The sequence below is a fragment of the Balaenoptera borealis genome (genome assembly GCF_965194805.1).
Source record: "Balaenoptera borealis genome assembly, chromosome: X".
Lineage (NCBI taxonomy): Eukaryota > Metazoa > Chordata > Mammalia > Artiodactyla > Balaenopteridae > Balaenoptera > Balaenoptera borealis.
This window is the reverse complement of record NC_138881.1, coordinates 1,243,263-1,268,700: the sequence shown is the minus strand read 5'-3', so window position 1 is coordinate 1,268,700 and position 25,438 is coordinate 1,243,263. Positions and strand designations below refer to the sequence as shown.

Sequence of the window (25,438 nt, the reverse complement as noted above, 5' to 3'; positions counted from 1 at the left end):
CACGATCCTGGAGAAGCCTGTGGACAAGCAGGACGCCTACCGCATGCTGTCAAGGTGGGCGGGTCTTGGCCGTCCTCCGGGGAAATAGTCCTGCGTCCGACAGAGCCTGGGCCCGGTGGAGGGGCCGCGCTTCCTCGGGGTTGGGGGGGGTGTGGGTGTCCGTGCATCACCTTCCCCATCTCCCACCGGCAGCCCCTCCTGGTTCAGGGCAGAGGATGGGCCGGTGCCCTTGAACCTACGCCGTGTTGGTCTCACCCTCATGGGCTCGTCCGGGAGCCTCCGTGTCTGCCCCTCCCCATCTTCCTCATCCCGACTCCACCTGACTTGTCTGCCCAGGAGCCCAGTGATCCTGAGCTCCCGCGATGGGGAGCAGGCCCTGGCCCTCTCAGCATCCCGGGGGAGGGGGGGCCACAGCATCGCCCGTCTTCAGGGCCTCTTCCTGGCTCAGCCACCCTGCGTGTCCGCGCCCAGGAGAGCAAAGGGACCCGAGAGAGAGGCGGCTGAGAGCTGCCAGGACCCAGGTCCTCCCAGCACGACCGGCGACGCCTGTCGGGGCCCGGGTGCTCCAGCCTCGCCTCCCGTGAGACGCCCCGGCCGTCCCCCAGCCCCCGCTCCGAGAGCACCGAGCACACTCTCGCCTGGACCTGCGCGGTCGCCGCGGGAAGGTTTCCCTGGAGACCGCGTGGCCAGGGCCGGCGGGTGGACCGGGGGCTCGCGCCCGGTGGTGGCAGGGGTGGCGCTGTCTCGGACACCCCACACGGTCGCCCACTGGGCCCCGTCGTGTCTTGCAGGCTGAACGGGAAGGAGCACAGTGTGTTCACGGGCGTGGCCATCGTCCACTGCTGCAGCAAAGGTACCGCGGCCACCTCCGTCTGCCCCCCCCCACCCCGGGAGTCGGGCGTCGTGAGGAGCCGGGGGTCCGCGGGGACCCGGGTCCGCGGGGGCAGCTCTGTCTTTGCTCCACGTGACCCTGCCTTCCTGTCCTGCCTGGGAAAGTCGGGGTCCCACGTGGGAATCCTGGGGTTCACCCTGAGCGCCCGATGGAGACCGTGCGGGGGGGCGCGGGCCGTCATAAAAGCCCATCCAACGCAACCGGCCCAGATGCTTTCTTTGAGGTTTTTGGTCTGGAAGGTGGAGGAGTTTGGCCCCTGTTGGCGAGGGTTTTCTCTGTGTGTGTGTGTGTGTCTGTTTTGGCTGAGCCATGTGGCTTGTGGGATCTCAGCTTCCCGACCAGGCATCAAACCCGCACCCCCTGTGGTGGAAGCACAGCGTCCTAACCACTGGACCGCCAGGGAAGTCCCAAAGGGCTTTTTTTTTTTTTTTCAAATGCACAATTTTTAAAGCTGCTTAAAAGAGATTTTAGGTCCAGGAAGGACCGTGAGGCTGAGTTTGAGCTCTTGGGCTCCCCGAGCACATCCCGCAGATGGGTGACCGCGCGTCTGTCTGCTAATTAGCGATTGGGTTGCTCTTACCCTCTTGGTCCGTCCTGGACTTTAACCTGTGCTCTCTGGGGAGAAAGCACTTGCTGGACAGTGTGGTTCCTTTACCTGGGGCTTCAGACCGCAGGCATCCATCCTCCCCCATCCTGGGGACCACATGTCTGAGGTCAAGCTGTCCCAGGGCTGTGCTCCCTCCAGAGGCTCCAGGGGAGGGTCCTTCCCGCCTCTTCCAGCTTCTGGGGGCTCCAGGCGTCCCTGGGCTTGTGGCCGCCTCCCTCCCGTCTCTGCCTCTGTCTTCACGGGGCTTCTCCTCTGTGTCTGGGTCTCTCCTCTTCTGTGTCTTAGAAGGACCCTGTCATTGGATGTAGGGCCACCCTCCTCCAGGAGGACCTCATCTCAAACCCTTCGTTTCATCACATCTGCAGAGACCCTGTTTCCTAATGAGGTCCGGTTCTGAGGTTTTCAGAGGATGTGACGTTTGGGGGGCCCCATTCACGCCAGGACGGCTGGTGTGGAGAGCCCTCACGATTGGCCGCCGTGCGTAGCCACCGTGCCGTGTGCCTGGGGCGTTTCCAGCCCCACAGCCGAAAGCCTCGTGTAGACTGCAGCATTGCCCTGTGGTAACTCTACTCCACGAATTAGCACAGAAACCAGAGGCCCGTCTCATCCGGCTCTGCAGGCTGCAGCTTTTTCTCCTGCTTGCCAATTCTGTTGCCCTCTTTTCTGTTTTATTCTTTCTCTTTTCCCTTGTCTAAAAGGAACCGTTAACGACTGTATGTGAATTCCACGCAAAGCTCAGGCCAACTCCCCCCAGAGGCAGTGGCTAGAACCTGGGGACGCGGGGGCCTGGCGCCGGCCACGCACCCTCACTGCGGGGTCCTTCCTTGCAGACGGCCGGCTGGACACGGAGGTCTCGGAGTTCTACGAGGAGACCACGGTGACGTTCTCGGAGCTGTCGGAGGAGCTGCTGTGGGAGTACATCAACAGCGGGGAGCCCATGTGAGTCTCTGTTGGGAGCTGCGGTGCCGAGTCCCCGCTGTGGGCGGCGGACGCGCCGGGCGCGTGGCTCCGCCTGTGTTGGGGGCCGGTGCTCCTGACGAGCCCGGTGCCCCGGTGCCTGGAAGGTGCTAGAAGGATGCCTTCCTAGGGGTCCCCGTCCCGTGGGTGCTCCTACAGCGCAGCCGGCCCCCCCAGGGCGCCACGCCCGCTCCCACGACGGTGGGGCAGCCGGGGCCGGTCCCTGGAGGGCAGAGGTCACCGTGACCCCAGAGTCACTCTGACCGCCCCAAAGCGCGCCGGGTCCGGGCTGCAATCTTGTCAAGGTCACGGAGGCTCAGCTTGTGCTCCAGCCTCGCTGGCTGCACTCCCCAGCCCCGCCGGGGCGGGGCTCGGCGCCAGCTGGTGGCTGGTGGCCTCGCCACGGGTCTGACGGTGCCTCGGGGACCAGCCTCCCCATGTGTCTGCGGGAAGCGGCTCACTCAGGGTGCTCGCGAGGGGCCGGGCACCGACAGCCGCGGGAGGTGAGCGCAGACGCCCTGGGCTCCTGAGACCGAGGGTCCGAGCACGTGTTCTGCTGGTTAAAGCCCGTCTCAGGCCTGTTCACGGTAAAGGCCGGGGAGAAGAGTCTCCCTGGGGTATTGGTCTTGTGGAAGCAGCCACAGGCCTGTTCACGGTAAAGGCAGGGGAGAAGAGTCTCCCTGGGGTATTGGTCTCGTGGAAGCAGCCACAGCAAAGGGACTCCCCGACTGGCTTGTCCTTCTGGCGGGCGTGGGAGCCCCCGTTGCAGGGTAGTAAGGGGTGTTCGGTGCGCCCGGCCCGGTTCTCACCATCTTCTGTGATGATGAGTTCTCACAGGAGCCTCAGCTCTGGGGCATCCTAGTCTGCCTGGGGTCCTAACAAAGCCCCACAGGCAGGGAGCTTGTACACAAGAGACATGTATTTCTCACTGTCCTGGAGGCTGGAAGTCTGAGGTCCTGGCGGGGCCAGATTTAGCATCTAGTGAGGCTGCTTCCTGGCTCCTAGATGGTGACTCCTCGCTGTGTCCTCGCCTGGAGGAAGGGGCCAGGGAGCTCCCTGGGGTCTCTTTTAGAAGGACACTAATCCCGTCCACGGGGGCTGCACCCTCATGACCTCGTCACCTCCCCGAGGTCCCACCTCCCGACACCATGGCGTTGTGGGTTAGGATGCCGCAGGGCGCCGGGCTCTGGGCGGTGCCGGCTGTCAAGAGCGGAGCTGCTGGGTATCGGGGTGTCTCATCAGGACAACACACCAAAACGAGAGGCAGCGTCAGGCCGTTCACCGCCGCAGCTGCGGCGGGACCAAGAGGCCGAACCAGAGGGCATGCCAGCTCCCCCGTCCCCTTTCCCCCAGGAAAGGGCCCGGGCGAGGGTCGGGGGGTGGGCGCAGGTGTGGGGACCATGGGGGTGGGTTCACTGCCGGGGGGGCCCCAGATTACTGCCCCTGTCGCTTTATGGACCCGTGTCTGGCCCGGAGGGAGAGGCAGGGGAGTCAGGGTGGAGGGAGGGGCTTCACGAGCCCCTCTTCCCTCGTAAGGAGGTCTCAGCAGTGGCGCCCGGGGAAGACCTGGGCCGAGGACCCACATGAATGGACATCCGAGGGACGGGGCTGCAGGTGGCAGGAGAGCACAGCCGGGGGCCTGGGTCCTTGACAGCGATCCCCTTCCCCTCAGAGAGCCTGCTGGCGGCCATGCGCCAGGCCTGGGGTGGGGGGCAGCTCCCTGAGTGCCCGCCAGGTGCCCCTCGTCACGTCCCAGGGGCGGGACCGAGGGATCACTTGGGATCTGGGCCCGGACGCCCCAGGGCACAGCCACCCGGGTCCGAGGTTGGCGGGTTCCCCTGCAGGGGTCCTGGCTGCAGGTCTGCTGACCCCGGGAAGGTCAACGTCGCTGCCGTCTTCTCTCCCCTCCTCCCCACCCCCCCCACCCCCCCCCCCCGCTGTGGTTCCCCGCCCCAGGGACAAGGCTGGCGGCTACGGGATCCAGGCGCTGGGCGGGATGCTGGTGGAGAACGTGCACGGGGACTTCCTCAACGTCGTGGGCTTCCCCCTGAACCACTTCTGCAAGGAGCTGGCACGCCTGTACTACCCGCCCCGCCCCGAGGGCCTGCGGCGGGTCAAGCGCGACTCCATCCCCGCCGTCGACACCTTCGAGAATCTCAGTGACACGGAGGGAGGTGGCTCGGACCCAGGTCCGAGCGCCGAGGGCGGCCGTGGTGGCGAGGAGGCGGACGGAGACCGGTCACAGGCTCCCGGAGCGCTGGACGCAGCCCTTAACGGGGCGGACAGCCGGCCCCCGTTCCCCACGGGCCTCCTGGAGCTGATGGACGGCTTCAAAGCATCCAAGGTACTCGTGTGATTCGTGACCATGTGACCCCAACACAGGGGAGCCTAAAACCGCAGGCATCCATCCTCCCCCATCCCGGGGACCACAGCTCAAGGTGTCCCAGGGCCAAGGTCCCTGCAGAGGCTCCAGGGGAGGGTCCTTCCTGCCTCTTCCAGCTTCTGGGGGCTCCAGGCGTCCCTGGGCTTGTGGCCGCCTCCCTCCCGTCTCTGCCTCTGTCTTCACGGGGCTTCTCCTCTGTGTCTGTGTCTCTCCTCTTCTGTCTCTTAGAAGGACCCTGTCATTGGTTGTAGGGCCACCCTCCTCCAGGGGGACCTCATCTCAGACCCTTCCCTTCATCACCTCTGCAGAGACCCCGTTTCCACATAAGGTCTCATTCCCATATTTGGGGGGTCAGGGCATGCACATATCCTTTTGGGGCCACTGTCGAGCCCATAACTGTGGTCTGTGCCTGGAGGGGCAGGGCGGGGTCTGTGCGGGTGTTTGAAGGTGAGCAGGGCTCACGTGACCCCAGCGAGGGGCCCACACTATGTGCCCAGCCCAGGGAGGTGGGGCTGGAATGCCGGCCGTGCGGCCGCCTCTGGGACCCTGCAGCCCTGCTGGCCGGGCAGCAGGTGGATTGTGGCCCCCAGGACACCAGCTGCCCGCAGGGCAGACCAGGTCAGGGCGTGTGGCCTCGTCGTCCTGTGGCCTCGGGGTCCCGGGCAGCCGTCCCAGCCAGAGGGTGTCCTGGGCAGGGGAGGGTCAGCACTGGGCCAGCTCGATGCTTCCTGGAACCAGCAGGTACCTTTGGCCACAGGCTGCCCTGTGCCCACGCGCAAGGCCGCTGTGCGCAGGTGTTTCAGGGAAGCCCCAGGCCCGGGGCCCGACGGGGAGTGGGCTGGGCAGCGGCCCACCCAGTTGGCCTCCACCATCTCTCTGGCTCTTGTGGACGCACTTGTGCGCCCGCCCGGCTGTGACACATGGCCCGGCCCTCCCCCTCCCCCACCAGACCCTCTCCTGCAGCTCTGGGCTCCTGGGGGTTGGAGCAGGGGGCAGGCTTGCTCGTGCTGGGGCCCTGCAGGGGCAGCCTCAGTGGCTCGTGGAGAGACAGGACACTGGCTGGGGAAGGACTGGGGGCCTGACCTTCCCCCCTCCACCCCGGCCACCCTCCTGTCACCTCCTCCTCAGGAGAGGGGACCTGTGTGCCTAGGACGGAAGGTGGTTATGCTGCGTGTAGGTCAGATTCTGTGATCCGCCTGGAGATGCTGGTGCAGACGCGCTGCTGCAGCCCGTCAGGCTGGCACTCGGTGGAGGTGTGCTGTGCTTCCACGGTCTGTCGATCTAGCATCTGTCCATCCATCCGTCTGTCCATTTCATTTGTCTGTCATCTATCTCATCAATCTATATATACTGTCATTACTGTCTATGTACCTATCATCTGTCCATCCGCCCACTGATCTAGGTATAATCTATATCCGTCGTCTCTGTATGTCTATTGTTTACCTACATCTATTGTTATTATCATCTGTCTACCTTCTGTCCATCCATTCATCCATCCGTCTCCCTACCTATCATTTATCTATCCACCAATCTATCAATCATCTATCCATGTATCATCTATGTCTATATCTATCATCTATCTATACGTATCATTTATCTATATATATATATCTATCATTATCTATCTTCTCTCTATCCACCATTAATCTAGCTATCATTTACCTATCTATATCTATTTGTTATCTATATTTATCTATCTACATCATCAATGTATGTATACCTACGGTTATCTATCTATGTAACTACTATCATCTGTCTATCCATCCCTCCACTTATCTGTGTATAATTTATATTTTTTATCTCTCTATATCTGTTATTATCATCTATCTTCTCTCCACTGTTCATCCATCCATTTTCCTATCATTTGTCTGTCTCTATCTCTATTTACCTATTTATCTGTCATCTGTCTATCCACCTGCTTATCTGTCATGTCTGTCTGTATCTATCGTCTGGGTCTATTATTATTCCTATGCACATATCCACCCATTTATATATCATCTCTATCTATCTCTATACATCATCTGCATGTCTGTTATTATCACCTGCCTACCTGTCTATCCCTCCCTCCACCCATTTACCTATCTGTCACCTGTCTGTATCTGTCACCTATCTACATACCTCGCCGTCTGTCCATCCACCCTCGTGTGACACGGGTCTCCTTACAAAGGTCTCCCAATGGCTGACCATGCCGACCAAGCCGGGGTCTGTCGGGGGTCTTGGAGCAAGTGTCACCCACCCCCCGCCCCAGGTCAGTCACGGTAGTTCTGGACGCAGCTCAGGTCGGGCCCTTTCCCGAAGCGCCCCTTTACTTGCCCCTGGAGGTGTCTGCGTTGTGAGGTGAGAGCTCCAGGGAGGTTTACAGTGTCACGTGAGGGTGTGTCCTGAGCAGCGTGGAGCGGCCGTGTCCCGCGCAGAGGCCCCGTCTCCACGTGGTCTCATCCTGAGGTCCTGGGACTTGGGGCGTTGGCGTAGGAACCTTGGAGGGTACCACGCAGCCCCTGGCAGCAGCGCTCTGCTCTTTCTCCGCTGGGACGGTTTCTCTGCTTGGTGTTCGTCGCCTTGGTCTTGCCTGGAGCAAACCTTGTGCGCCCTGGAGCCACGACCCACTCTCCTCTGCAGAAGTTTCCCCTGAGCTCGATGTTTTCGACCGTCCTGCCCTCCCTCTTTGGAGCCCCTGGGAATATAGAGCAATTGATAAGTCACGTTGTATGTCCAGCTGTAACTGTTCTTCGCGGACAGGTCCTGTTCACGGCTTGCAAGCTCAAACTGTTTGATGTGTTGAAAGACCAAGGCCCCCTGACGGCCGTGGATGTCGCCCGCAAACTCGACGCCTGCGCGGGCGGGACCGAGCAGCTGCTGGATGTCTGCGCGGCCCTGGGGTTACTGGAGAAGACGCACAGAGGTGAGGGGCTTCCTGGGTGTCTTCCCAGCAGCTTTGCCTGCGAGACCGAGTCACCAGGTGACAGCGGCTTCTGAGCCGAGGCGGGGAGCACAGACCATCATCCATCATCCCTCTGCCCCAGGAATGCCCCAGAGGGTCAGGAGCAGAGGGTGGGTGGAAGGAGGAAACGTGTGTGTCTGTGTGTGTGTGTGTGTGTGTGTGTGTGTATGTGTGTGTGTGTGTGTGTGTGTGGTGTGTGAGGAGACAGACTTCTTTATGGGCTCAGAGGGCCTGTATCAGCCAGGGTTCTCGAGAGAGACAGCCCATAGGGTATGTCTGTGTGCACAGCATAAGATATCTGTTTATTCTTACTTATTTGTTTAGATAGGCAGACAGATGAGGTGGATGGATGGACAGATAGATATCGATTGATAATAGAGATGATAGATAGGTACATGGATGGATAGATAGATGATAGATAAACAGATGATACGTGGATGGGTGAATGGACAAATAGGTAATAGATGGGTGGATGGATAAATGACGGATAGATGGATTGTTTGGTTGATAGGTGGGTGCATAGATATGTAGATAGATAAGCAGATAGATGGATGAAGAGGTAGAGGATAGAAAGATAGCTAGGTTGATAGGTGATACATAAATAGAGGACAGGTGGATGGATAAATAAATGGATGGATGGATAGATAATAGGATAAGTAGATGGATAAGATGATGGATGGATGGGTGGGTGGATAAATAGGTACTAGATAGATTGATAGATCAATAGATATAAATTGATAATAGAGATGATAGATAATAGATGGGTGGATAGATAGATAAATGATAGATGAATAGATAATAGATGGGTGGATAGATAAATAATAGATGAATAGACAGATGATAAAAAGATAGATAATAGATACGATCGATACATACACAAATGCTAGACGCTAAGTAAATAAACAGATACATAGATGGATACCTGATGCTGAAGATAGATGATTAATAGATGAGAGAGATACATGGAGATGACTGACAGGTTATAGATGCATAGGTAGATAGACTGATTGATGGGTGGATACTTGGGTATGTAAATAGGTAAGTAGATGGATGAACAGGTAGCTGATATAGATAGATAATAGAATAGATATGATGCATGCGTAGATCAATGGTCGATAGACGATAGAAAGATAGATAGTTGATAGAAAATACATGATAGATGGAGGGGTGGATGAATAGATAATAGATGGGTGGATGGGTAAATGACAGATGAATAGAGAGATGATAAAAAGATCAATGATAGGTAAATAGGTACATGTACACTTGCACAGGTGATAGATAGTAAATGAATAGGTGGATGGTAGATGGGTGAATAGGTGATGTTGAAGATAGAGGGTTACTAGACGAGAGAGATACATGTAGATGACTGATAGGTAATAGATGGGTAGGTAGATACATAGATAGAAAGACAAAACGAAGTAGATGGCAGACGAGGTAAACGGACGGATGAAGGGTGACAGCGTCGGTTTGCTGGGTGCACAGAGCTCTCGAGGGTGTTCTCAGACCATCTGGTCCTTGAGCAGGTGGAGAGAGGCAGGGGCTCAGGAGACCCCAGAGCAGGAGTAACAGCATCGCTTCTGTGGCGAGCAGGGAAGCAGGGTGCTGGCGGAAGCCCCCCAGAGCTGCCCCTCATACGAGAGGCGGACAAGTACACGCTAAAGATTTGGGTCACAGGATGCAGAACTTCCCCCCAGCCAGAGCACCTTAGTAACATTCTCCTCCATTTTTTTTTTTTTTAATAAATTTATTTATTTATGTTTGGCTGCAGTGGGTCTTTGTTGCTGAGTGCAGGCTTTCTCTAGTTGCAGCGAGCGGGGGCTACTCTTCATTGTGGTGCGTGGGCTTCCCATCGCGGTGGCTTCTCATTGCGGGTCATGGGCTCTAGGCGCGCGGGCTTCAGTAGTTGCGGCACGTGGGCTCAGTAGCTGTGGCTCGCGGGCTGTAGAGCGCAGGCTCAGTAGTTGTGGTGCACGGGCTTAGTTGCTCCGTGGCATGTGGGATCTTCCCGGACCAGGGCTCGAACCCGTGTCCCCTGCATTGGCCGGCAGATTCTTAACCACTACGCCACCAGGGAAGCCCCTCTCCTCAACTGAAAATAATGACCAAACGTGGAGAAAGGGTCTGAGGTCCGGGCTTTCAATTCCTGCTACCTGAGGAGTGTCTTAGAAGTCTTTGAGTGCACCTCAAAGCAACACAACATTGCTCATCAACTATACTCCCATATAAAATAAAAAGTTTTTTAAAAATGTATATTTATATAATTAAAGATAACAGTCTTTAAAAAAACGTGTGAGGACTTCCCTGGCGGTCCAGTGGTTAAGGCTCCGCGCTCCCACTGCAGGGGCCCGGGTTCCACCGCTAACTAAGAGCCCACGTGCCGTGCGGTGCCTCCACAAAAAAGAAAAAGAAAAAGAAAATTAAGCAACAATAAAAATTCAGTTTCTAAAACAAAGACAACATGTAAAGTGCCGAATGGGGCTTCCCTGGTGGTGCAGTCGTTAAGAATCTACCTGCCGATGCAGGGGACACGGGTTCGAGCCCTGGTCCGGGAGGATCCCACATGCCGCGGAGCCACTAAGCCCACGTGCCACAACTACTGAGCCTGTGCTCTAGAGCCCGCGAGCCACAACTACTGAGCCCATGTGCCACAACTCCTGAAGCCCGCGTGCTGCAACTCCTGAAGCCCGTGCGCCTAGAGCCCGTGCTCCGCAACGAGAAGCCACCACAATGAGAAGCCCGCGCACCGCAAAAAAGAGCAGCCCCCGCTCGCCGCAACTAGAGAAAGCCCGCGCACAGCAACAAAGACCCAAAACAGCCAAAAATAAATATAATTAATTAATTAATTAATTTAAAAAATAAAGTGCCGAATGGACAGTTAGTTTCAATAAGCTTCTTGAAAGTTCAGAAAAGGAAAACCGTAGGCCCCATGCTGTTCTTTCCATCTGATGACCGGCGTTACGTGGGGCTGTGGAGGTACAGGGGGTCTCAGCCGCCGTCCCCTCTGCCTGCAGCCTCCGATTCTGCAGGTAGGGGTGTCCCGGCAGGGCCCCTGGGGGCCGGGCCGGGTGGACAGCCCGCCGGGAAGTGGGAGGAGAGCGGGCCGCCCCGTGCCACGCAGGGCTCCGGAGAGGCAGAGCCCGCGGGATACGGACGGACTGGTTGCGAGCAGTTGCTGTCCGTGCCTTTGGGCTCCGGCGCGTCTGAACCCCTCCGGCTGGCCGCTCGGTGCTTGTCTGCTCTCAAGGCCTTCAGCTGATGGGGTGAGACCCAGCCACGTTACCTAGCGCCACCTCCTTCACCCAAAGTCCGCTGACTTGCAGGTGCCAAGCACGTGACCAAACCGCGCCCTCTCCCCGACGGGGACGTCTCACTGGGGACTGTAGCCTGGCCAAGTGACCGTCCCGGGGGCTTGGAGGGTCACCTCGAGGAAGAGCAGCATCCTTGCGTCCTTGCCTCTGGGCGTCCGTGCGCTTGGCACTTAGCCGGAGAGACGATGCTTGTGCTGACATCCCGGTGACGCTGGGCGGTGGCTCGCCCCGCAGTCAGCTGAGCCGGCAAACGACGCCTGTCCTTTCAGGTTACAGCAACACGGCGGTGGCGACCCTGCACCTGGTGTCAGACGGCGAACACTCTCTCCTGGGCCTGGCCGAGTACAATGACGCCCACGTCTGGGGCGTCTTCACACGCCTGGGCCTGGCCGTGCGGGAGGGGGCGGGCCAGGCCCGCGGGGCTCTGGGGGTGACGGAGGAGGAGGAGCACCTGTCCCAGGTACTGTAAGCCTGTGTTCCTCTCACGTCCCGTCGGTGCTGCTGAGGGACCAGTGGGCACGGAAACGTCTCAGATTCGGGACGGTCGGAATCGGTTGGGAATCCTAGCGGGAGGCTGCAGATGGGGAGGCTGCAGATGGGGAACGGTGGGGACGCCGTGGTGGGGAGGGTGCGGCTGGCTGGTCACAGCTCCTGAAAGGAGGGTTTTTCTAGGAAGGGGCTGCCTTGAATCAAGGCACCGTGTTTCCTACGTGGAGTTGAATTGCACAGACTTCTGCTTCTCAGCTCAGCACAGGGTGTGCAAAGGGCTTCCCGGCCCTTCCCCCGCCCCCTGGCACCCACGACCCCTGTTCACTGTTGTGTGGGACGGAAGGGGTCTCAGAGGGTCTTGGCTGATCTTGGAGGGTCTCGGAGGGTCTTGGGTGGTATCTGAGGGTCTCGGGGGGTCTCGGAGGGTCTTGGAGGGTCTCAGAGGGTCTTGGAAGATCTTGGGTGGTCTTGGAGGGTCTCGAGGGGTCATAGAGGACAGTGTCCTGGGAGATGCCGAGGTCCCCAGGCCCCAAATCTGGGTGAAACGGCAGCAGCACCATCCGTGGCCTCAGGCAAACGACTCCGGCCCCCGCGGCCCCTGTCTGCACCCGCCCCCCCCCCCCGCCCCTTGGGATTTGGGCTGACTCCCTGCCCATCCCTCTCCTGCCCGCCCTCCGGAGCCCGAAGAGTGTCAGGCCCAAGTGGGTCCCCTGCACGCTATCCTGCCGGCCTCCTTCTCTGACCCAGGGGCTCATTCCCTCCCGCCTGGGTGGGGCCCGAGCACACGTGGACCCCCCACGGGGGAGCTGGGCAGGGAGCCCTGGTCTCTGCAAACGATCAGATCAGATCATCCTCAGTGAGATGACAGCTGAGGGGGCAGGGGGTCGTTACCCCCTGAGTCCTCCTGGTCTGGTCCAGTGAGACCCGAATGGGGAGTCGGCAGTCTCCCGGGAGGAGACCCCCTGCAAACTGGAAATCAGACCCTGAGGGTGCGCCGTGTCAGGATTCAGCGGAGCTGCCCTTCTGGCAGCACTCCAGCCTCGCCGCCGAGCTGGACACAGTTCAGACCAGTGCCCCCTCCCAGCCTGCTCTACCCCGGACCCCTCCTGCCCTCCTCTACCCCAGACTCCTCCCCGCCCTCCTCTACCCCGGACCCCTCCCCGCCATCCTCTACCCCGGACCCCTCCCCTCCCTCCTCTACCCCGGACCCCTCCCCGCCCTGCTCTACCCCGGACCCCTCCCCTCCATCCTCTACCCCGGACCCCTTCCTGCCCTGCTCTACCCCGGACCCCTCCCCGCCTTCCTCTACCCCGGACCCCTCCCCGCCCTGCTCTACCCCGGACCCCTCCCCTCCATCCTCTACCCCGGACCCCTCCCCGCCCTGCTCTACCCCGGACCCCTCCCCGCCTTCCTCTACCCCGGACTCCTCCCCTCCATCCTCTACCCCGGACCCCTCCCCGCCCTGCTCTACCCCGACCCCTCCCCACCCTCCTCTACCCCGGACCCCTCGCGTCCTCCTCTACCCCAGACTCCTCCCCTCCATCCTCTACCCCGGACCCCTCCCCGCCCTCCTCTACCCCGGACCCCTCCCCGCCATCCTCTACCCCGGACCCCTCCCCGCCCTGCTCTACCCCGGACCCCTCCCCGCCCTCCTCTACCCCGGACCCCTCCCCGCCCTGCTCTACCCCGGACCCCTCCCCGCCCTGCTCTACCCCGGACCCCTCCCCTCCATCCTCTACCCCGGATCCCTCCCCGCCCTGCTCTACCCCGGACCCCTCCCCGCCCTGCTCTACCCCGGACCCCTCCCCGCCATCCTCTACCCCGGACCCCTCCCCTCCATCCTCTACCCCGGACCCCTCCCCGCCCTGCTCTACCCCGGACCCCTTCCTGCCCTGCTCTACCCCGGACCCCTCCCCGCCTTCCTCTACCCCGGACCCCTCCCCAGCCTGCTCTACCCCGGACCCCTCCCCGCCCTCCTCTACCCCGGACCCCTCCCCGCCCTCCTCTACCCCGGACCCCTCCCCTCCATCCTCTACCCCGGACCCCTCCCCGCCCTGCTCTACCCCGGACCCCTCCCCGCCCTCCTCTACCCCGGACTCCTCCCCTCCATCCTCTACCCCGGACCCCTCCCCGCCCTGCTCTACCCCGACCCCTCCCCACCCTCCTCTACCCCGGACCCCTCGCGTCCTCCTCTACCCCGGACTCCTCCCCTCCATCCTCTACCCCGGACCCCTCCCCGCCCTCCTCTACCCCGGACTCCTCCCCGCCATCCTCTACCCCGGACCCCTCCCCTCCATCCTCTACCCCGGACCCCTCCCTGCCCTGCTCTACCCCGGACCCCTCCCCGCCTTCCTCTACCCCGGACCCCTCCCCAGCCTGCTCTACCCCGGACCCCTCCCCGCCCTCCTCTACCCCGGACCCCTCCCCTCCATCCTCTACCCCGGACCCCTCCCCGCCCTGCTCTACCCCGGACCCCTCCCCGCCCTCCTCTACCCCGGACTCCTCCCCTCCATCCTCTACCCCGGACCCCTCCCCGCCCTGCTCTACCCCGGACCCCTCCCCGCCATCCTCTACCCCGGACCCCTCTCCTCCATCCTCTACCCCGGACCCCTCCCCGCCCTCCTCTACCCCGGACCCCTCGCGTCCTCCTCTACCCCGGACTCCTCCCCTCCATCCTCTACCCCGGACCCCTCCCCGCCCTGCTCTACCCCGGACCCCTCCCCGCCCTCCTCTACCCCGGACCCCTCCCCGCCCTGCTCTACCCCGGACCCCTCCCCTCCATCCTCTACCCCGGACCCCTCCCCGCCCTCCTGTACCCCGGACCCCTCCCCGCCATCCTCTACCCCGGACCCCTCCCCGCCTTCCTCTACCCCGGACCCCTCGCGTCCTCCTCTACCCCGGACCCCTCCCCTCCATCCTCTACCCCGGACCCCTCCCCGCCCTCCTCTACCCCGGACCCCTCCCCGCCATCCTCTACCCCGGACCCCTCCCCGCCTTCCTCTACCCCGGACCCCTCCCCGCCCTGCTCTACCCCGGACCCCTCCCCGCCCTCCTCTACCCCGGACCCCTCCCCGCCATCCTCTACCCCGGACCCCTCCCCGCCCTCCTCTACCCCGGACCCCTCCCCGCCCTCCTCTACCCCGGACCCCTCCCCGCCCTGCTCTACCCCGGACCCCTCCCCGCCCCCCTCCACCCCGGACCCCTCCCCGCCCCCCTCCACCCCGGACCCCTCCCCGCCCTGCTCTACCCCGGACCCCTCCCCGCCCTCCTCTACCCCGGACTCCTCCCCTCCATCCTCTACCCCGGACCCCTCCCCGCCCTGCTCTACCCCGGACCCCTCCCCTCCATCCTCTACCCCGGACCCCTCCCCGCCCTGCTCTACCCCGGACCCCTCCCCGCCCTCCTCTACCCCGGACCCCTCCCCGCCCTGCTCTACCCCGGACCCCTCCCCGCCCTGCTCTACCCCGGACCCCTCCCCTCCATCCTCTACCCCGGATCCCTCCCCGCCCTGCTCTACCCCGGACCCCTCCCCGCCCTGCTCTACCCCGGACCCCTCCCCGCCATCCTCTACCCCGGACCCCTCCCCTCCATCCTCTACCCCGGACCCCTCCCCGCCCTGCTCTACCCCGGACCCCTCCCCGCCCTCCTCTACCCCGGACTCCTCCCCTCCATCCTCTACCCCGGACCCCTCCCCGCCCTGCTCTACCGCGACCCCTCCCCACCCTCCTCTACCCCGGACCCCTCGCGTCCTCCTCTACCCCGGACTCCTCCCCTCCATCCTCTACCCCGGACCCCTCCCCGCCCTCCTCTACCCCGGACTCCTCCCCGCCATCCTCTACCCCGGACCCCTCCCCTCCATCCTCTACCCCGGACCCCTCCCTGCCCTGCTCTACCCCGGACCCCTCCCCGCCTTCCTCTACCCCGGACCCCTCCCCAGCCTGCTCTACCCCGGACCCCTCCCCGCCCTCCTCTACCCCGGACCCCTCCCCGCCCTCCTCTACCCCGGACCCCTCCCCTCCATCCTCTACCCCGGACCCCTCCCCGCCCTGCTCTACCCCGGACCCCTCCCCGCCCTCCTCTACCCCGGACTCCTCCCCTCCATCCTCTACCCCGGACCCCTCCCCGCCCTGCTCTACCCCGGACCCCTCCCCGCCATCCTCTACCCCGGACCCCTCTCCTCCATCCTCTACCCCGGACCCCTCCCCGCCCTCCTCTACCCCGGACCCCTCCCCGCCCTCCTCTACCCCGGACCCCTCCCCGCCCTCCTGTACCCCGGACCCCTCCCCGCCATCCTCTACCCCGGACCCCTCCCCGCCTTCCTCTACCCCGGACCCCTCGCGTCCTCCTCTACCCCGGACCCCTCCCCTCCATCCTCTACCCCGGACCCCTCCCCGCCCTCCTCTACCCCGGACTCCTCCCCGCCATCCTCTACCCCGGACCCCTCCCCGCCTTCCTCTACCCCGGACCCCTCCCCGCCCTGCTCTACCCCGGACCCCTCCCCGCCCTCCTCTACCCCGGACCCCTCCCCGCCATCCTCTACCCCGGACCCCTCCCCTCCATCCTCTACCCCGGACCCCTCCCCGCCCTCCTCTACCCCGGACTCCTCCCCGCCATCCTCTACCCCGGACCCCTCCCCGCCTTCCTCTACCCCGGACCCCTCCCCGCCCTGCTCTACCCCGGACCCCTCCCCGCCCTCCTCTACCCCGGACCCCTCCCCGCCATCCTCTACCCCGGACCCCTCCCCGCCCTCCTCTACCCCGGACCCCTCCCCGCCCTCCTCTACCCCGGACCCCTCCCCGCCCCCCTCCACCCCGGACCCCTCCCCGCCCCCCTCCACCCCGGACCCCTCCCCGCCCTGCTCTACCCCGGACCCCTCCCCGCCCTCCTCTACCCCGGACTCCTCCCCTCCATCCTCTACCCCGGACCCCTCCCCGCCCTGCTCTACCCCGGACCCCTCCCCGCCCTCCTCTACCCCGGACCCCTCCCCGCCCTGCTCTACCCCGGACCCCTCCCCGCCCTGCTCTACCCCGGACCCCTCCCCGCCCTCCTCTACCCCGGACCCCTCCCTGCCCTCCTCTACCCCGGACCCCTCCCCGCCCTGCTCTACCCCGGACCCCTCGCCGCCCTCCTCTACCCCGGACTCCTCCCCGCCCTGCTCTACCCTGGACCTCTCCCCACCCCGCTCTACCCCAGACTCCTCTCCATGATCCCTCCTGAGCTCCCCACCCACACAAATGCCAGGTGGAACCTCATCCCGGGTGCAGGACGGGCTGGGCTGCGGGTGGGTCTCCTCAGACCCTGCTTCCACCACCAGAGCAGGGAGATGACGTTGCAGTTCATGAGGGCCATGCACAGCCTCAGCAAGCTGACCACCCACCACGTGGCCACAGCCTTCGACCTGTCCCGATTCACCTCTGCCTGCGACCTGGGAGGTACATTCACCCCCTCCAGGAGTCGGGTGCAAAGGGCTACATGCGTTTCTTCTCTCATATTAAATCTAGGGCACCTTACCTGCTAATAAGAATTGCAGAATGGGTTTATCTCTACAAACCATCTGGGGACCTAAATATATCCAGGATGGGTGCGGGGGCTTGGGCTGATATTCCCAAGTGCTAGGAGGTCCCAGGGGTGGCCCAGGACCCCTGTAGAGGTTATGGGACCCTTCCTGGTGGCTGCCAAGTAGGGGAGGGGCCGTGAAGCCCATCTGCTGCCATCGCATCAGGTCTAATTATGCCACACACACCCTCCACCCCATCCCAGAAAATCCTTTCCTCAGGACAGTGGATGGAGGAGGAGTAGATGCCCTGCCCAAGGGATGTAGTGGGATTGGTGTCCTAGGAGGACTCCTGAGCTGCCAGCTTGCATTTCCCCACCCTCTGCACAACTTTCCTCCTGGTGGCCCAGAGTGGCTGCTGTGGCACCAGCCATTGCGTCTGCATTCCCGCAGCAGAAAGGGGCAGGGAAGAGTACAACTCCCTAGAGCTTTGCTGTCAGGATTCCCCACGAGTCTGTGCCCACCCCACTCACCTGCTCTGGGCCAGCACCCGCCCACGAGGCCCTGACTTTGAGACACCAGTGATCTCCCCACTGGCTGACCTCATTTCGGGGCACAAGCCTCAGGCCACATCTGAGAGCATCGTTTTGGTTTTGCCAGAGCTGAACTCTGGAGACACTCCAGGGGTTTCGTACACGCCAGGAGGGTCCCGAGTCTGCCTTTGCTTCTCACAGGCTGCACCGGCATCCTGGCCCACGAGCTCGCCCGGGAGTACCCGCATCTGCAGGTGACTGTGTTTGACCTCCCAGAGGTCATTGAGCTCTCTGGGGGCTTTCAGCGTGGCGGACGACAGACAGAGCGGATCCGCTTTGTGCCAGGTCAGTGTGGCTTCATGTCCGCCGGGTGTCAGCATTTGGGTGACCTTATTTATCTCGTATACAGAGCGGGTGTGTGTGTCTGTATGTGTCGGTATATGTGAGTGTGTCTGTGTCTGTGTGTGTATCCATCTTTCTCTGTGTTTCTGTCTGTATGTCTGAGTGTGTATGTTTCTGTTTGTGTGTTTCTGTATCTGTGGGTATGTATCTGGGTCTGTGTGTATGTATGTGTATATACGCACGTTTCTGTGTGTTTCTGTGTCTGTGTGTGGATCTGTGTGTTTCTGTGTGTCTATGTACATGTATATATATGTATCCGTGTGTTTGTGTTTGTGTATCTGTGGGTATGTATCTGGGTCTGTGTGTATGTATGTGTATATACGCACGTTTCTGTGTGTTTCTGTGTCTGTATGTGTGGATCTGTGTGTTTCTGTGTGTCTGTGTACATGTATATATATGTATCCGTGTGTTTGTGTGTTTCTGTATCTGTGGGTATGTATCTGGGTCTGTGTGTATGTCTGTGTATATACGCACGTTTCTGTGTGTTTCTGTGTCTGTGTGTGTGGATCTGTGTGTTTCTGTGTGTCTATGTACATGTATATATATGTATGCGTGTGTTTGTGTATGTATCCATGTTCCTGTGTCTGAATGTTTATACCTGTGTATGTGTATATCTGTGTGTATTCTCTGTGTGTCTGTATGTGTCTTATATCCATGTTTCTGTGTGTCTGTGTGTGCATATATACTGGTGTATCTGTGTGTCTGTGTATCTCAGTGCCTCTGTGTGTCTCTATACATGTATGTATCTGTGTGTCGATGTGTCTCTATATGCGTATGTGTCTGTGTGTGTGCATCTCGGTGTGTGTGTGCACGTCTGCACACGGGCGCATCTGCAAACCCCGAGAACAGGAGTTTGAAGTTCTCAGCGAGGGCAGTAGCCGGGCGGGAGGGCAGGTGGGGATGGGCACGGGCCAAGATCGGCGTCTGCAGATGTCGACCAGCGACCCAAGCCTCACAGGGAAGTGACGTGGGGGCTACAGCAGGAAGGCCTTGGGGTGGATGTGAGGAAGGACTTCCCGGCGGGACTGGATTGAAGGGAAACTCTTGGCACCTGGTGACTCATCCACACTGTGGCCCGGCCTGAGGGTGGATGTGCTAGAGGGACCTGTGCCCCACGACCGCCTGATACTTTCCTACTTAAAAAAAAGAACCAGTCACCCTGCTGTGGACTGAAGTGTGTCCCCAAGTGCCTATGTTGAAGCCCCACCCCCAGTGTGACTCTTATCTGGAGGTAATTAAGGTGAAGGAGGTCACAAGGGTGGAGTCCTAATCCAGCAAGACCGCGTCCTTAGAAGGGACACCAGGAACATCTATCTATGTATCTATCGTTTATCCATCATCTATCTATCTATGTATGTACCGTTTATCTATCATCTATCCATCCATCATCTATCTATCTATGTATCGTTTATCTATCTCTTTATCATCTATCCATCCATCCACTTATTTGTCTATCAGTGTATCTATCTATCCATATCTATCCATCTATCCATCCATCTATCATCTATCTATCTGTGTATGTAACATTTATCATCTATCCATCCATCCTCTGTGTATCGTTTATCTATCTCTCTATCATCTATCCATCCATCCACTTATTCATCTATCAGTGTATCTATCTGTCCATCCATATCTATTTATCCATCTATCCATCCAACTGTCATCTATGTATGTATCATGTGTATCTATCCGTCCATCATCTATCTACCTGTGTATCATTTATCTATCTCTCTATCATCTATCCATCCATCCACTTATTCATCTATCAGTGTATCTATGTGTCCATCCATATCTATCTATCCATCCATCTATCATCTATCTATCTGTCCATGCATTATATCTACCATCTAGCTATCTATCCATCCATTCATCCATTTATTCATCTACCATCTATGTAACTATCAATGTAGCTATCTATCATATCTATCTATCTTTTATCTACCTGTCTTTATATCAATCATCTATCATTTATCTATATATCTATCATCTATTATTTATCATCTATCCATCCATCCACCTATCATTTATCTGTCCTATCTACCCTATTTATCTAATACCTATTATCTGTCTATATCATCTATGTATCCATCCATCATATCTATTCTATTATCTATCATCTATTTATCTATCACATGTCTATATCTATGTATCTCTTCATCCATCCGTCATATCTATTATCAATCTAGGTATCATCTATGTATCTATCATTTATCTATTATCTATACCTATCTATTCAATATTTATCAATCTATCATTTATCTACCTCTCTGTCTTTATATCAATCATATATCTATCATCTATCTACCTATTATTTATCATCTCTCTCTCCATCCATCCATTCACCTATCATTTATCTGTTCTATGTATGTATGTATGTATCTATCTATCTATCATCCATGTCTCCCCACTGTGAGGACACAACGAGTAGGCCACTACCTACAAGCCTAGAAGAGGGTCCTCACCAGGAACTGACCCTGCCAACACCTTGATCTCGGATGTCCAGCCTCCAGACCATGAGAAATCAACGTGCGTTGTTGAAGCCCCTGTCGGTGGGACTTTGTTGCTTCTGCCTGAGCTGACAGAGACACACCTTAAAGCTTCAAATCTAGGAGCAGCACGATGGAAGCTGTGCTACTGATTCACCATATATAGGAAAGAGAACCACCAACGCAAAAAAAAAAAAAAAAAAAGAAAAGAAGCGGCGCATATTGTCCATCTCTGTGCAGCTGTCTGGGGCCACCCCTTGTAGACTTGTCTGCACCCCTGTGTTTACTCTCCCTTCATGCCAATTCGAAATGTTTTCTTTCTTGTTTTGTGTGTGTAAATGTGAGCTACATCTAATCCACTGTGGAACGAGGCAGGGTTAGGAGTAACAAATAGCAAAGGTGTCTGTGTCCACAGTTAGAGATACACATTTGGTAGCTGCAGGGACAAATGACCCCAAAGTGGGGGCTTAAAATGACCCGAATCCATCCTCCCCCAGTTCTGGGGGCCAGACGTCTGAGGTCAAGGTGTCCCAGGGCCACGCTCCCTCCAGAGGCTCCAGGGGAGGGTCCTTCCCGCCTCTTCCAGCTTCTGGGGGCTCCAGGCGTCCCTGGGCTTGTGGCCGCATCCCTCCCATCTCTGCCTCTGTCTTACCGGGGCTTCTCCTCTGTGTTTGTGTCTCTCCTCTTCTGTGTCTTAGAAGGACCCTGTCATTGGATGTAGGGCCACCCTCCTCCAGGAGGAGCTCATCTCCGAGCCTTCCCTTCATTTCATCCGCAGAGACCCTGTCTCCGGAGGGCCTGTCCCCAGGTCAGCCCTCAAACGTCTCTTTCTTGGAGAACACAGACGTCCCCACCGCAGGCAGCGTCTCTTTCGGTTTCATCCCTTGTAGAACGTGGTGCAACTCCTTTCCGTCGGGTGCAGGCCCAGTTCCTGTGGCCCTAACGGCTCAATCCCATTTGTTTTAAAACCAGGTGACTTTTTCAAAGACAACCTCCCGGAAGCAGATCTGTACGTTCTTTCCAGAATTCTGCAGGACTGGCCGGATGACAGACTCCACAAGTTACTGAGCCGGATCTCGAGCAGCTGCAAACCAGGTGAGACCACGTCAGGCACTTGCCTTTTGTAACACATAGAGACAGTTTCCAATATAAAAAGAGAGTACATGTTATAGAGGAAGCTCCCCGTCCTCCAGCCCGCCATCTGGTGCTCAGTTTACCGGCTCCCCGAGGACGTACCTCATTCTCGGGTGTCAGTGATGCGTTTCTGAACTTTCTGGCGCCAGCGTCTGGGGTCTCGGGCTCATGGACGCCCCCTGCGGCCGTGTCCCTCCCCGGGCCCCGCTGGGCTCAGGGTCTCCCTCCTCCGATGATGATGATTTTCCGGGCTGCTCTGTGGTACCCAGCCTGTCCCCACGGCGCTCGGAGCCAACGTGGGTCATCGGGCTCATGGAGTCGAGGGGACCAAGCTGCCCGGGCCCCTCCCTGCGTCCCCACGTCCAGCGGCGCAAGACGAGCTCTCTTTCCACGTCCTGCGACCCTGGCATCTCCTGGGGCACCTCCGCTGCCTCTTCTGTGCAGTTATGAAACAAAATAATCAACAATCCGGGGTCACCTTCAACACCCAAACGCCCCTCCTGTTCTCCAGCTCTCAGGAAAACGACCCCCGTTCCCGATCTCTTATTTCGGACAAAAGCCAGAGCGAGGGCTGGGTCCATGCGGGCGGTGTTGCAGGAAGTGACTGTGTGGCCACCGTCCTGGGGCCCCGTCTCCTGTAGCCGTGACCTGTTCCCAGGACCCGTGCGGCTCCGTACGACTGCAGCCCCTCCCCTGGGGTCTGAGCCCTGCAAGCTGCGACGGGCACCTCCATCTGGGGTACCCAAAGGGCCGTTTCTTATTTTTTTTTTTTTTAGTTAAATTTATGTATTCTTTTTTTAGAGTATAGTTGCTTTACAATGTTGTGTTAGTTTCTGCTGTACAGCAAAGTGAATCAGTTATATGTATACATATATCCCCTCTTTTATTTTATTTATATATATATTTTTTGGCTGCATCACGCGGCAAGCGGGATCCTAGTTCCCCATCCAGGGATCAAACCTGCACCCCCTGCATTGGACGCGTGGAGCCCTAACCACTGGGCCGCAAGGGAAACGCCTAGGAAAATATGAAGAAAAGCGCGGAAGGTTAAGTACATTCTTTAAATGAGCCGGTTTCTGTCCCCAAGACAACCGTGTAGTTGAGGCGTTCTTGTTGGTCCCTGTAGCACGATGAAGACGGTCCCCCCCAAAATTCACGTCCACCTAGAATCTTGTTTGGAAGCAGGGTCTTTGCTGATGTGATGAAGTGAAGGGTCTGAGGTGAGGTCCTCCTGGAGGAGGGTGGCCCTACATCCAATGACAGGGTCCTTCTAAGAGACAGAAGAGGAGAGACACAGACACAGAGGAGAAGCTCCGGGAAGACAGAGGCAGAGACGGGAGGGAGGCAGCCACAAGCCCAGGGACGCCTGGAGCCCCCAGAAGCTGGAAGAGGCAGGAAGGACCCTCCCTGGAGCCTCTGGAGGGAGCGCGGCCCTGGGACACCTTGACCTCAGACGTCTGGTCTCCAGGGTGGGGGAGGATGGAGGTCTGTGGTTCTAAGTATTTTGTTCCGGCCGCCCCAGGACACCCACGCAGCCTGTGAGATGTCGGTCTTCATGTGGTCACAGGAGCATCACACGGACATTCGGGGTACCCTCCCCAAGAAAGTGGCCCCAGGAGGGCCGGTTCCTGTCTGCCCCCTGCTGTGTCCCCAGCCCGAGACCAGAGCCCCCACGTGATGGATGGAACACGGTTGAGAAGGAAGGAATCGCACAACAGGGGTGCCCCCGGGGGCGAGGCAGGGCCGGGAGATGTGAGAGCTGGATTCTCACCCACCTCAGAGACAGTCATGGAACCTGGGGACAGTCAGTTCGAAGTCGCGTTGATACTGCGAAGGGTTTTGGGGGCGGGGGTCCATGCGGTGTGTTGCAGCTGAGACCTGCTGGCTAGAACGGCGTGTTAGATGGTCAGCACTCCTGCCAGCCGGCTGATACCAAGCTGTCAGCGTGAGATTGGCCGTGGAGGAAATACTTAGAGCTCAGAAATTGGCAGGCACCGGGAACCAGGGCTTCCCTCCACCCCCGTAGCTGGGATTGCAAAGGTTGCCTGCACCCTGGGGACAGTGGGGTCACAGATAAGAATTGAGCGTGACCTCCTGGGAACTCCCTGGCGGTCCAGTGGTTAGGAGTCTGCGCTTTCAGTGCCGAGGGCGCTGGTTAGGGAAGTAAGATCCTGCCAGCTGCACGGCGAGGCCAAAAAAAAAAAAAAGACTTCCTTTAATATAAGGCTTTTGGAGCCCATTGAGTTAATAAGCCCATGTATCCACGAGTTTGAAAAACATAAAAACTGACAGAGAACAGAGTGAGCATAGCATATGATCCCAATTCTTTTTATTGAAGTAGAGTTGCTGTACAATGTTACATAAGTTACAGGTGTACAGTATAGTAATTCACCATGTTTAAAGCTTACACTCCATTTATAGTTATAAAATATGGGCTCTATCCCCTGTGCTGTACCATATATCCTTGCAGCTGATTTTATAACTAATAGTGTGGGGCTATGATCCCCATTTTGTTAACTTCATGTTTACTGAAATGCCTAGAACCCAAATGAGATTTTGCACCAAAATTCTCCCAGTTACCGTCACCGGCGTGCAGAGCTGGGGCGCGTGTGCCACCACCTGCTTTGTGCGTTTTCTGGGGGTCTCCCCAGGTAACCCAAACAAAAGGAAGAAGCACGCGTAAGCTACCTCCTGCCCCTCTGCTTCCTGCCCCAAGGCTTATCTTCTCCTGGCTTGGCTCCTCCTCCGTCACAAGCGCTTCTGAAAATAACATACGCAGAGAGGTGGGCAGGTGACAGGAGTGTGAACACACACACGCGTACTTTCTACTTCTCACGGCTCTCGTGTAGGTTGCCCCCAGCAACGTGCAGCTCCACATGCAAACACCACGCTACATAAAACAACCAACAAGGACCTACTGTACAGCACAGGGAACTCTGCTCTATATACGTACATGTATAACGGAGCCACTTGTCTGCACACCTAAAACTAAGACATTGCAAATCAACTATAATTAAAAAAAAAAAAAAAAGATAATCTCACTGAACCAATTAAAAGTCAGAAAAAAGAAAAAAAATCCTGCTCCTGGTGCCCTCGTGGCCGGTGGCAGCCCTGTGCCACGCAGGTCGGCCCGGGACACTGCTGCCAGGGAAGTCCCTGTGCGGTCCCTTTCGGCATCAGGGAGGCTGCAGCTGTGTCCCTACACTCAGAACCCCTGCCGTCCGTGTCTTCCTGCAGCGAAGCCCTTCAGTGGGGAGCCCGGGGCCCCCGCAGGCTGGGTCCTGGGACTCCTCCCCCACCCCGTCTCTCTCTGTTTCTGCGTCTCTGGTTCCCCAGGCGGTGGCCTCCTGGTGGCGGAAGCGGCGGCGGAGGAGGAGGGGGCGTCGCGGAGCCCCCGGCTGCGGACCCTGAGCGCCGGGCAGCCCCGGAGCCCCGACGAGCACCGCCGCCTCCTGCAGCGACACGGCTTCCGGGACGTGCGGGTGGCGCGCGCGGGGGACCTGCTGCGCGTGGTCCTGGGCACCCGAGCTGCGCCCTGAGGGTCACCGGGAACCCGGCGGGGCCCAGCGCCCGGCAGTGAAGGGTTCCTGGAGAGCAGGTGTCACCGGACAGATTAAAGGAGGCGGAAAGCACGGCTGTCTCCGCGCGTCTGTGGCGCTCTGGACGCGGGGGACGCGCCCGGTGGTGGGACGCGCGGGCCGGGAGCGCCGGGGGCGGGGGGACCCCGGGGCCGGCGGGGGATGCGCGGGCCAGGCCAGGTCCCCGGGAGATGTCAGCATCTCCCTCGCTCCCTCTTCGCTGGTGACTAGATC

The 25,438-nt window shown here is 59.1% G+C and overlaps 1 protein-coding gene and 1 long non-coding RNA gene across 7 annotated transcripts in view; one reads left to right on the top strand and one right to left on the bottom strand.

The window, feature by feature from the left end:
• The window catches only part of ASMTL (acetylserotonin O-methyltransferase like), a 31,162-nt gene extending 5,904 nt beyond the window's left edge, over window positions 1-25,258 (top strand). The window contains exons 4-13 of the mRNA XM_082375706.1: window positions 1-54; window positions 792-853; window positions 2,330-2,438; window positions 4,413-4,800; window positions 7,579-7,741; window positions 11,358-11,548; window positions 16,892-17,009; window positions 17,806-17,949; window positions 21,465-21,587; window positions 24,963-25,258. The exon at window positions 1-54 is cut by the window's left edge and continues 11 nt beyond it. Coding sequence (XP_082231832.1) covers window positions 1-54; window positions 792-853; window positions 2,330-2,438; window positions 4,413-4,800; window positions 7,579-7,741; window positions 11,358-11,548; window positions 16,892-17,009; window positions 17,806-17,949; window positions 21,465-21,587; window positions 24,963-25,165 — 1,555 coding nt within the window. The 3' untranslated portion in view covers window positions 25,166-25,258. The remainder of the gene's footprint in view (window positions 55-791; window positions 854-2,329; window positions 2,439-4,412; window positions 4,801-7,578; window positions 7,742-11,357; window positions 11,549-16,891; window positions 17,010-17,805; window positions 17,950-21,464; window positions 21,588-24,962) is intronic.
• Window positions 1-25,438, bottom strand: part of LOC309619964 — a 41,570-nt gene that overhangs the window by 10,257 nt on the left and 5,875 nt on the right. The window contains exons 4-5 of one of the 6 annotated variants that reach the window (XR_014239292.1): window positions 21,729-23,511; window positions 21,596-21,610 (exon numbers count right to left, since the gene is read on the bottom strand). This is a non-coding gene — a long non-coding RNA (uncharacterized lncRNA). Of the gene's footprint in view, window positions 1-21,595; window positions 21,611-21,646; window positions 23,512-23,938; window positions 24,517-25,438 lie in introns of those variants that run through there. The other 5 variants (XR_014239293.1, XR_014239295.1, XR_014239291.1 and 2 more) reach the window with 5 other exon arrangements.